General features: G+C 41.1%; 1 protein-coding gene across 6 annotated transcripts in view; it reads right to left on the bottom strand.

The window, feature by feature from the left end:
- Positions 1-13122, bottom strand: part of LOC133651191 (transcription elongation regulator 1-like) — a 42334-nt gene that overhangs the window by 24694 nt on the left and 4518 nt on the right. For 3 of the 6 annotated variants that reach the window (XM_062049203.1, XM_062049202.1, XM_062049198.1), the window contains exons 1-3: positions 11452-11563; positions 257-509; positions 15-167 (exon numbers count right to left, since the gene is read on the bottom strand). In XM_062049203.1, coding sequence (XP_061905187.1) covers positions 15-167; positions 257-509; positions 11452-11498 — 453 coding nt within the window. In that variant the 5' untranslated portion in view covers positions 11499-11563. Of the gene's footprint in view, positions 1-14; positions 168-256; positions 510-5683; positions 5820-10116; positions 10246-11451; positions 11564-13122 lie in introns of those variants that run through there. The other 3 variants (XM_062049201.1, XM_062049200.1, XM_062049199.1) reach the window with 3 other exon arrangements.

Below are 13122 nucleotides of genomic sequence, written 5' to 3' on the forward strand. Positions count from 1 at the left end.
CATTAGAATATTACCTTGCCCTCAGGTGTCTTGTTCTCCACCCAGATCTCCTCAGCAGGGTTGATGGCGGGGCTACTAGCTGCAGAAACTGGGGGCATACCAGGGGGAAAGAGCATCCCTGGAGGGGGCGGGAGGTTGCCGATAGGAGGGGGAAGAAATGGAGGTCTCTGCAATAAAGAGAACAGAGGCTTTAATTTAATAAGTGAATCTAAAAAAAAAAATCCCCTAATTTGACTTTGATGAATGAAGGGGTCACCTGCAGGTGGGGAGGTCCAATAGGGGGTGGCATGCCTCCTGGCGGTGGGATGGGTGGCATGTTGGGGTCAAAGGGTGGACGTGCAAATGGGGGACGAGGCGGCGGGGGCCCCCTCATCATACCAAAAGGCGGCGGCGGCGGCCTAAGTAGAGGCGGCGGGCCGCGTAACACGGGAGTCTGAGCAGGAGCAGGCACTACAGAGGGCGCGGGGGCAGGCGCAGGGCCGCGAAAGCGCACGGCCTGCTGTGCCATTCTGCAACACAGGAATCAAACCGGTATCATTCATAAATGTGAACGGCCCAACATCAACAATCAAATGGTCAAGTGCGTCTTTTTAAGTATTGATATGCAAGAAATGTGCAGTAACAAACCATTAAACAACGCAAATATTTATGGCCGTGAATCTTTGGGCACCACACGATTTGATTCAGAATCAAGTCTTGATTCAAAACCATTCTCGATTTAAAATCAATATTTTTTTAATAACATTGGGTGCCAGTTGTATGATTAACTGCACTCCTCCATAAAATAGACAAACAGCTCTAATACATTTCTATATTACTTAAAATAAAACTGGTTGTGTTTAAAAAAAAAACCCAAAAACATTTAATAAACTCAAAAACAAATAAGCCAACAAGAGAAGTATCCCACACTTCTCTTTCTTAAATTAAATCTGTACAGCAGATATGGGCATCTTTGTCAACAATATTAATTGCCTTAGTGAAAAAAAATAAAAATACAAAAAAAATACATCGAGTTATAATTATTTTTTTTTGATCAAAAATCGTCACATAATAACAGCGAATAACTCGATTTTTTTTAATAACCTTAAAAATAATAGGGCTAACGATAAAAGAAACTGCGTGTGAAAAAAAATATCGATACGACAATACATCACAATTGGGGCTGCCAAAATTAACAAGTTAACTCATGTGATTAATCACAAAAAATATTGCATTCAGTGTTTCCCATAAACTGCCAAGATACCTGTGGCGGTGGGGGCGTGACTATGGGCGTGGCCATGGGCGTGGTCACCATGACATCATCGAGCAATTTGCATAATTTACTACAATATGATTTTCTCTAAAAAGGCTCAAAAAATGTATACTTACTCATTAATAATAACAGTTTTGTTTTAAACGTCCATCCATCCATCCAGCCTTGTTCTTCATAATTTAGACAAAATAATAGAATGAGAAATGACACAATATGTTACTGCATACGTCAGCAGACTAATTAGGAGCCTTTGTTTGTTTACTTACTACTAAAAGACAAGTTGTCTAGTATGTTCACTATTTTATTTAAGGACAAAATTGTTCTTCGATTGCAATAAGAAACATATGTTTAATGTACTCTAAGATTTTGTGTTAAAATAAAGCCAATATTGCCATTTTTTGTGGTCCCCTTTATTTAGAAAAGTATCGAAATACATTTTGGTACCGGTACCAAAATATTGGAATCGAGACAACCCTAATGCAATCACTTTCTGGCACTAAACCTGCAAAAAATAGTTCTCGGGGTTCTCCAAGTTTACATTTTCAAACTTTGCAATATTTTGTTACACTTTAAGCTTCTTCTTTTTTTTTTTTTTTACATACCGTATTTTTCAGACTATAAGTCGCAGTTTTTTTTCATAGTTTGGCCGGGGGTGCGACTTATATTCAGGAGCGACTTATGTGTGAAATTATTAACACATTACCGTAAAATATCAAATATTATTTAGCTCATTCACGTTAGAGACTAGACGTATAAGATTTCATGGGATTTAGCGATTAGGAGTGACAGATTGTTTGGTAAACGTATAGCATGTTCTATATGTTATAGTTATTTGAATGACTCTTACCATAATATGTTACGTTAACATACCAGGCACGTTCTCAGTTGTTTATTTATGCGTCATATAATGTACACTTATTCAGCCTGTTGTTCCCTATTCTTTATTAGGGTCCGCACAGGACCATTGTCAAAGGAATCCCAAAGGGAGTCCTTTTGCAAAGGGACGAAAGGACACTATTGAATTTGTAAGGTTTTATTAGGGTTCGCATGTACCCTGTATAAAGGACTCCCACAGGGAGTCCTTTGTACAGGTACAAAGGAACCTATTGAAATTGTAACACAGGGTACATGCGAACCCTAATTATTATTCCGCAGCTTTGCGCACTACTTTGCCCCCCTTAACATGCTTCAAAACTCACCAAATTTTATACACACATAGAAAAACTGGGACAGCACACTTTTGTAAAAAAACCAAACCCCAAAAATCAAAATTGCGCTCCAGCGCCCCATAGGAAAAAAACAAAAACAAACTGCCTGTAACTCCCACTAGGAAGGTCGTAGAGACATGAAACAAAAACCTGTATGTAGGTCTCACTTAGACCTACAATTCATAATTTCACATCCTCGGGCAAAAACCAACAGGAAGTTGGCAATTTCCCCTTCAACACAAAAAATTACTAAAAACACTCATTTTTGCCTCTTTGAGTTGTAATTTGACCCCCTTAAAATACTTCAAAACTCACCAAAATGTTTACACACATTGGGACTGGTGGACATTGCGATCTAAAAAAAAAACCAAACCCCAAAACTCAAAATTGCGCTGTAGCGCAATTTTTGAATACAACAGAGACAAAACTGCTTCTCAGAGGAAAACACAGACAAAACTGCTTGTAACTTCCGGTAGGAACGTTTTAGAGACATGAAACAAAAACCTCTACGTAGGTCTCACTTATACCTACATTTCATAGATTGAAATCCTTCAGCAAAAATCAACATGAAGTTTGATATCCCCACTTCAAAACAATTTTTTTTTTAAAAGCGGTCACCAAACATCAAACATTATCTCCTCTGAGCGCGTTTGTCGTTTTGGCTTCAAACTACTACAGGAGAGAGATTGAACTCTTCTGATTAAAAGTTGGCGAAAGCGTTTTAATAAGTGCTACGGTTTTGATTTTACGAGCCTTCAAAGAAAAGAACCACTGTGCCGCAGCACCTAGGAAAAAAACACAGACACAACTTCCTCTAACTCCCAGTATGAATATCGTAGAGACAGGAAACAAAAACCTCTATGTAGGTCTCACTCAGGACTACCACTGGACAAAAGTATTGGGACACCTAGGACTAGCACCAGCCAAAATGCGGACCCGACCAACGCTGCTTGCAGCTTTAATTATTATTATTCCGCAGCTTTGCGCACTACTTTGCCCCCCTTAACATGCTTCAAAACTCACCAAATTTGACACACAAATAGAAAAAAGTGACCCAAAAACTTTAGTAAAAAAACCTAACCTCAAAAATCAAAATTGCGCTCTAGCGCCCCGTAGGAAGAAAACTGCCTGTAACTCCCACTAGGATAGTCGTAGAGACATGAAACAAAAACCTCTATGTAGGTCTCACTTAGACCTACTTTTTATTAATTAATTTCTTCGGGCATAAATCAACAGGAAGTTGGCAATTTCCCCTTCAAGACAAAAAATTACTAAAAACACTCATTTTTGCCTATTTGAGCTGTAATTTGACCCCCTTAAAATACTTCAAAACTCACCAAAATTCTCACACACATCGGGACTGGTGGAAATTGCCATCTAAAAAAAAAAACGAACCCCAAAACTCAAAATTGCGCTCTAGCGCAATTTTTGATTATAACAGAGACACAACTGCTCCTCAGAGGAAAACACAGACAAAACTGCTTGTAACTTCCGGTAGGAACGTCTTAGAGACATGAAACAAAAACCTCTACGTAGGTCTCACCTAGACCTACATTTCATAGATTGACATCCTTCAGCAAAAATCAACAGGAAGTTTGCTATTCCTCCTTCAAAACTAAATTTTTGTTACAACCGGTCACCAAACATCAAACGTTATCTCCTCTGAGCGCGTTTGTCGTTTCGGCTTCAAACTACTACAGGAGAGAGATTGAACCCTTCTGATTAAAAGTTGACGACGGCGTTTTGATTTTACGAGCCTTCAAAGACCCGCAGCACTAAAGCTGCTCCGCTGCTGTGATTTCACGCGCCTTCAAAGAAAACAACCACTGTGCCGCAACACCTAGGAAAAAAACACAGACACAACTTCCTCTAACTCCCAGTACGAATATCGTAGAGACACGAAACAAAAACCTCTATGTAGGTCTCACACAGGACTACCACTGGACAAAAGTATTGGGACACCTAGGACTAGCACCAACCAAAATGCGGACCCGACCAACGCTGCTTGCAGCTTTAATTTATTTTAAATTGCCTTTAAAATGTCTATTCTTGGTGTTGGGTTTTATCAAATAAATTTCCCCAAAAAATGTGAGTTATACTCCGGAGCGACTTATACTCCGAAAAATACGGTACTCTATTTTGCACCGTAATTTCAAGAGGTTATTTTTAAGTGTTGGATGTGAGTGTAAAATGTTGTTCATATTGTGTTTTTTCCACGGTTCTGTTGACATTTCCTTTTTTTTCTGCCTTGATAGCAGAGGGGATTACAATCAAAGGAAGGTTACATTTGAAACATAAATGTTTACATTTAATATGTTTCTCCTTGTCCTTATTAACAATCTGTCATAAAAAATATCCATAATTATCAATATCGCCCTATATTAAACGCTTATATCGTGATACAGTTTTCAGCCTTATCGCTCAGGCCTAATCGCAATACATCCCAATATCGCATTACTGTGTTGTATTGTGATACATATCGTACCGTGAGGTTCTTGCCAATAAACTTGTTATTTTTTATTATAGAAGCAAGGTTGGTTGCATGAACAAAGAAACTCGCGCTCTGGTAACCTAGCAAAACAGGAAGTGATCACTGAGCAATGGGAGGGACAAGCTAACAGCCAATCACGTAACAGTATCATGTTTGGTGGCGCCATATTGCTGTTGATTCTTTGCATGGAGTAAGAAGAGAAACTAAAACGAGTGCTGCAGAGAGTGAAGAACTTGTCAATAAAACAGGAAAAGACACTTTGACAATATGCCAGTTGTTTTTTTGTTTAAAATGGACTGTGGGTACCGCACTCACCTAATTAATTTTCTAACTTTGTTCGTTATCTAATCGGGTACACAAAACCAGGCAGGAACTAATGTGAAGGACTGTATGAATAAAATGAATTAAAATACATAACAAAGGTGCTACAAAAATAATAGTAATTTCCACCCATCCATTTTTTTAACTTGTCCCTACCGGTGTTGCGGGTAGGCTGGAATAAATAAATAAATCCCTGACTGGAACGATAGACAGAAGATCAACAATACTATTAAACCATGGACATGTAAATACACGGTTAATGCTTTCCAGCTTGGCGAAGATTAACAATGCTGTTGCTAACGACGCCATTGAAGCTAACTTAGCAACGGGACCTCACAAAACTATGATAAAAACATTAGCGCTCCACCTACGCCAGCCAGCCCTCATCTGCTCATCAACACCCGTGCTCACCTGCGTTCCAGCAATCGACGGAAGGACGAAGGACTTCACCCGATCATCCGTGAGGTCGGCGGCTAGCGTGTCTGCTATCCAAGTAAGTCCTCCTGGTTGTGTTGCTACAGCCAGCCGCTAATACACCGATCCCACCTACAACTTTCTTCTTTGCAGTCTCCATTGTTCATTAAACAAATTGCAAAAGATTCACCAACACAGACGTCCAGAATACTGTGGAATTTTGAGATGAAAACAGAGCTTTTTGTATTGTATTCAATGGGCTCCGAATACTTCCGCTTCAATTGTTGACGTCAGGCGCAAACGTCATCATATCGAAACGTTTTCAGCCGGAAGTTTGCCGGGAAATTTAAAATGTCACTTTATAAGTTAACCCGGCCGTATTGGCATGTGTTGCAATGTTAAGATTTCATCATTTATATATAAACTATCAGACTGCGTGGTCGCTAGTAGTGGCTTTCAGTAGGCCTTTAAATAATAACAGACCAAATTAAAAGTTACAACACTAACTTTCTGACACTAAACCTGCAAAAAAATAGTTAAATTTTCAAACTGTGCAATATTTTGTTGCACTTTAAGGTTGTTTTTTTACATACTCTATTTAGCACCTTAATTTTAAGAGGTTATTGTTAAGTGTTTGTTGTGATTGTAAAACTTTGTTCATATTGTGCTGGAGCCTATCCCAGCTGCACTCGGGCGGAAGGCAGGGTACACGCTGGGCAAGTCGCCACCTCATCTCAGGGCCAACGCAGACAGACAAGCATTCACACTCACAGACTAGGTTATTATACCCCTGTGTGGTGTTCATATTGTTGTTACTCAGCCAGTGTTTGTGGGTCTGATGGACCCGTTGCATTTTGTGGCTTCTAATGCCTCACAATCAAACACTTTTATGTTAAAATACTGACTTATCCCAAAAAACATTTGTAATGAAGTGCTTCGAGAGGCTGGTAAAGGAATACATTGTCTCCAGACTTCCCCCCACATTCGACCCATACCAGTTTGCTTGTCGCCCTAACCGCTCCACAGAGGACGCCATCTCCTCTGCACTCCACCTGAGCTTAGCACATCTGGAAGGAAAGGACACACACGTGCGGATGTTGTTTCTGGACTTCAACTCGGCATTCAACACCATCGTCCCGCAGCACTTGGTGAGCAAACTGGCCCCCCTTGGATTCAGTACCCCCCTATGCAACTGGCTGCCTGACTTCTTCACAGACAGACCCCAGTCTGTGAGAGTGGGCAACAACACCTCCAGTGCCATCTCCCTGAGCACCGGCTCCCCCCAGGGCGGCATCCTGAGTCCACTGCTGTTCACGTTGATGACTCGTGACTGCTGCGCCAGGTCCACTACTAACCACATTGTGAAGTACACGACAGTAGTGGGCCTCATCCGTGACAACAACGAAATGGACTACAGGGAGGAGGTGAAACATCTGGTTGACTGGTGCAGAACCAACAACCTGGTCCTGAACGTCGACAAGACCAAGGAGATCATTGTCGACTTCAGGAAGCACCAGTCCAGCCACGCTCCACTCTTCATCAACGGCACAGCGGTGGAGATGGTAAGCAGCACCAAGTTCCTGGGGGTGCAGGTAACTGACAATATGACCTGGTCCCTACACACCGGAGCTATTGTAAAAAGAGCTCAGCAGAGCATGCACTTTTTGCGTGGGATGAAAAGAGCACAGCTCCCTCCCCCCATTCTACAGAGGCACTATAGAGAGCCTACTGACCAATTGCATCTCTGTCTGGACTGGAGCCTGCAGTGCCTCAGACTGGAAGTCTCTGCAGAGAGTGGTGAGGACGGCGGAAAAGATCATCAGGACTCCTCTTCCTCCTATCCAGAAGATCGCAAAAATCCGCTGCCTGACCAGGGCTCAGAAAATCTGCAGAGACTCCTCCCAACCCCACCAAGGACTGTTTTCACTGCTGGACTCTAGAAAGAGGTCCGCAGCCTCCGTAGCAGAACCTCCAGGTTCTGTAACAGCTTCTTCCCTCAGGCCGTAAGACTCCTGAACGCATTATAATAATCCCCTCAATTCCCCCCAAAAATGGATGAACTCGCGGGAATATAAAGACAATATAACATTCATCCATAAACGTAGATGCATATGCAAAAGTGCAATATATTTATTTTTACAGTTATCTATTTATTTATATCTACACCTTATTGCTTTTTTATCCTGCACTGCCAACCAGCTAATGCAACGAAATTTCGTTTTTATCTGTACTGTAAAGTTCAAATTTGAACGACAATAAAAAGTAAGTCTAAGTCTAAGACCCACAAACACTGGCTGAGTAACAACAATATGAACGTTGCATGGAAATTTCTCTGCCAGTTTCTGCATCCCACAGGGATTTTTCTTTTGTGTTTCTGCACCTGCGGTTCTCACACAAGGTTGCAACATTGTTTGTCAACACTGTCTGCGCTCATTTTGTCGCACATTTATCCCTCTGATGTTCTGTGTAGCTACACTCTGTCCTCCCCGTCTAGGCCTTCTGTGTGTGTGTGTGTGTGTGTGTGTGTGTGTGTGTGTGTGTGTGTGTGTGTGTGTGTGTGTGTGTGTGTGTGTGTGTGTGTGTGTGTGGCGTGTGGTACACAAAAAATCAATTTCCACACTTCTATTAGCCTCGGGTCCAGTGGACCCCGGACATCTTATATGTAATAGAAATGTGTAGGGGGGGTGTATGGAGTGTGTTCATTAAATATGTATTCTTATATATGTTCTTTACAGAAAATAAGCCAAAGCCAGTGAGTCTCAGTTTGAAAAATTAATTAATTGTATAATTTTTCTTTTAATAAAAATCGAAAACGGGTCCCACAGACCCGAACACCACACAAGGGTTAAATAATAATTACTGTAATAAATATATTCATTTACATACTTAAATAATAACAGACCAAATTAAAAGTTACAACACTGTAACTTTCTGACACTAAACCTGCAAAAAATAGTGACATTTTCAAACTTTGCAATATTTTGTTGCACTTTAAGGTTGTTTTTTTTACATACTCTATTTTGCACTTTAATTTTAAGAGGTTATTGTTAAGTGTTTGTTGTGATTGTAAAACTTTGTTCATATTGTGTGTTTTTCCACGGTTGTGTTAACATTTCCTTTCTTTCCTGCCTTGATAGCAGAGGGGATTACAATCAGAGGAAGGTTACATTTGAAACTAAAGTGTTTACATTTAATATGTTTCTCCTGGTCATAAAAAATATCAATAATGATCAATATCGACCCAGTTTTCAGCCTTATCGCTCAGGCCTAATCGTAAAATATCCCAATATCGCATTACCGCGTTGTATCCACATCAACGACTTCACTATAAAAGTGGGTGACATTGTTATCACCAGGAAAGATGAGGTCACCTACCTAGGTTCCATACTAGAGGCTAATCTTTCCTGTGAAAAATGGCAACGAAGGTAATCAAAAAGGTCAACCAACGAACGAGATTTCTCTATAGAATCTCCTCTCTGGTCAACAAAAGCACCTTGAGGATTCTGGCGGGAACTCTCGTTCAACCCTTTTTCGATTACGCATGCACCTCCTGGTACCCTAGCACCTCCAAAACCCTCAAATCTAGTCAGATTACTTCTAGACCTCAACCCCAGATCACACCTCACTCCTACCCACTTCTTCAAAGTGGGCTGGCTAAGGGTGGAGGACAGAGTAAAACAACTTGCACTGAGCCTAGTCTATAAAATCCGCTACACCTCCCTGATACCGAAGTACATGTCAAACTACTTCCTTAACGTAAATGACCGCCATAACCACAACACCAGGGGGAGCTCCACTAACCACGTTAAACCCAGATTCCGAACTAACAAAGGTCTTAACTCATTCTCTTTCTATGCCACATCAATGTGGAATGCGCTCCCAACAGGTATAAAAGAAAGGGCATCTCTATCCTCCTTCAAAACCGCACTAAAAGTTCACCCCCAGGCAGCTACAACCCTAAACTAACACCCTCCCCGGATTGCTAATCATCAAATGTAAACAATCAAATGCAGATACTTTTTCTTATGCCTTCTGATCTCTCTCTCTCTCTCTCGCTCTCTTTCTCTCTCTCTCTCTATATATGTCCACTACTTGCTGTCCATATCCTACGCCCCCCCCTCCCCCTCCACACCCCTGATTGTAAATAATGTAAATAATTCAATGTGATTATCTTGTGTGATGACTGTATTATGATGATAGTATATATGATAGTATATATCTGTATCATGAATCAATTTAAGTGGACCCCGACTTAAACAAGTTGAAAAACTTATTCGGGTGTTACCATTTAGTGGTCAATTGTACGGAATATGTACTTCACTGTGCAACCTACTAATAAAAGTCTCAATCAATCAATCAATCAAAATGTAACATATTATGGTAAGAGTCATTCAAATAACTATAACATATAGAACATGCTATACATTTACCAAACAACCTGTCACTCCCGATCGCTAAATCCGATGAAATCTTCTTCCTCTGTGTCGCCTCTGGTATGCGCCCCGCTAGCGTCCTTTCTTTCTGCTGCTCGATTGCTGTTCTCTGCAGCATATTTCACTACGTCCAGCTTGTAATCTGCAGTATATGATTTATTTTTTGGTGCCATTTTTGTTCAGCCCTTCTCAGTTTTTATAAGTTACCGCCAATGATGAAATAATCAATTTTAATAGCTTCGGCAGTAGCATATAGCAGTTAGCATCCCATGACCCACAATGACCCTCCCTCACCGAATTGTTATTGGTTGACGTGTGTGTGACATTTGCTTCGTCTCTTCCGTGAATGAGCTAAATAATATTATTTGATATTTTACGGTAATGTGTTAATAATTTCACACATATGTCGCTCCGGAGTATATGTCGCACCCACGGCCAAACTATGAAAAAAACTGCGACTTATAATCCGAAAAATACGGTACTCTATTTTGCACCTTCATTTTAAGAGGTTATTGTTAAGTGTTTGTTGTGATTGTAAAACTTTGTTCATATTGTGTGTTTTTCCATTGTTGTGTTAACATTTCCTTTCTTTCCTGCCTTGATAGCAGAGGGGATCATAATCAGAGGAAGGTTACATTTGAAACTAAAGTGTTTTACATTTAATATGTTTCTCCTGGTCATAAAAAAACATCAATAATCACCAATATCGACCCAGTTTTCAGCCTTATCGCTCAGGCCTAATCGTAAATTATCCCAATATCGCATTACCGCGTTGTATCGTGGTACACATCGTACCGTGAGGTTCTTGACAATAAACTTATTTTTTTAAAATTCTAGGAATCGTCACAATTTAGCTGCAAGCCTTTACTAGTTACGGGCGGGTTTATTTGTTAGTAAATCCGTGATTTAGCAGCATAATTGGACCGATTTCAAGCAGGCTAACACTTAGCAGGTCTTCCCATTCAAAACATTGCCTCTGCTAACAAACGTGAGTAGCATACTGAAGCTAGTGGGCTTAAAAACGGAGGCAGTCCAGCCTGGATGGACACAAAATAAGGTCACGGAGGCTCTAATAATGTTAACATTTCCTTAATTTAGAGGCAATAATTTGACTATTGATGTTTACCGCGTGTGACGAGGGCTGCTAGCCGATACTAGCTAGCGAGCTAAAAGCACACTAGCTTCCGTGGCTACAAAACATAAATAGTGCCTTTGTTTATTAAACTCTCGCTCCAAGCGCCGTCTGGTGGGTAAGTTTCCGGGACGCCGGCGTTTCCCATGTATAACAATGAGCTAGTTTTCCTAAAACCACTTAATTCATCATTTTCTGACCTGTTATCGCTGAAGCCGATTCCTTCAGTCTCCGCCTGGTCCGCCATTACAAGATCATGTAAAAGGCGTCTCTTCCTGGAAACGCCCCTAAATGGTTGTCAAGTTTTTCTATTGGGTGAACACACTGTCAATCACGTGCAGTGGGAGCGCTGATTGGTCGGCGGAGTCCTATGCGGTTGAACATTGGCTCAAACGTGTCACGGCGTCTTTGTTTAGTCCAGGGGTCACCAACCCGCGGCTCTTTAGCGCCGCCCTAGTGGCTCCATGGAGCTTTTTCAAAAATGAATGGAATTGGACAAAAAAAATGGGGTGACAAATGTTTTTTGTTGCAATATGGTTTCTGTAGAAGGACAAAAACGACACACACCTTCCTAATTGTTAGAAAGCCCACTGTTTAATACGAACCCCGTTTCCATATGAGTTGGGAAATTGTGTTAGATGTAAATATAAACAGAATACAATGATTTGCAAATCCTTTTCAAGCCATATTCAGTTGAATGCACTACAAAGACAACATATATGAAGTTCAAACTCATTAGCTTTATTTTTTTTTTGCAAATAATAATTAACTTAGAATTTCATGGCTGCAACACGTGCCAAAGTAGTTGGGAAAGGGCATGTTCACCACTGTGTTACATGGCCTTTCCTTTTAACAACACTCAGTAAACGTTTAGGAACTGAAGAGACACATTTTTGAAGCTTCTCAGGTGGAATTCTTTCCCATTCTTGCTTGGTGTACAGCTTAAGTTGTTCAACAGTCCGGGGGTCTCCCTTGTACTATTTTAGGCTTCATAATGCGCCACACATTTTCAATGGGAGACAGTCCTGGACTACAGGCAGGCCAGTCTAGTACCCGCACTCTTTTACTATGAAGCCACGTTGATGTAACACGTGGCTTGGCATTGTCTTGCTGAAATAAGCAGGGGCGTCCATGGTAACGTTGCTTGGATGGCAACATATGTTGCTCCAAAACCTGTATGTACCTTTCAGCATTAACGGTGCCTTCACAGATGTGTTAGTTACCCATGTCTTGGCCACTAATACACCCCCATACCATCACACATGCTGGCTTTTCCACTTTGTGCCTAGAACAATCCGGATGGTTCTTTTCCTCTTTTGTCCGGAGGACACGACGTCCACAGTTTCCAAAAACAATTTGAAATGTGGACTCGTCAAACCATAGAACACTTTTCCACTTTGTATCAGTCCATCTTAGATGAGCTCAGGCCCAGCGAAGCCGACTGCGTTTCTGGGTGTTGTTGATAAACAGTTTTCGCCTTGCATAGGAGAGTTTTAACTTGCACTTACAGATGTAGCGACCAACTGTAGTTACTGACAGTGGGTTTCTGAAGTGTTCTTGAGCCCATGTGGTGATATCCTTTACACACTGATGTTGCTTGTTGATGCAGTACAGCCTGAGGGATGGAAGTTCACGGGCTTAGCTGCTTACGTGCAGTGATTTCTCCAGATTCTCTGAACCCTTTGATGATATTACGGAGCGTAGATGGTGAAATCCCTAAATTCCTTGCAATAGCTGCTTGAGAAAGTTTTTTCTTAAACTGTTCAACAATTTGCTCACGCATTTGTTGACAAAGTGGTGACCCTCGCCCCATCCTTGTTTGTGAATGACTTTTATACCCAATCATGGCACCCACCTGTTCCCAATTAGCC

This window comes from Entelurus aequoreus, linkage group LG05, assembly GCF_033978785.1.
Source record: "Entelurus aequoreus isolate RoL-2023_Sb linkage group LG05, RoL_Eaeq_v1.1, whole genome shotgun sequence".
In the NCBI taxonomy this organism is placed as follows: Eukaryota; Metazoa; Chordata; class Actinopteri; order Syngnathiformes; family Syngnathidae; genus Entelurus; species Entelurus aequoreus.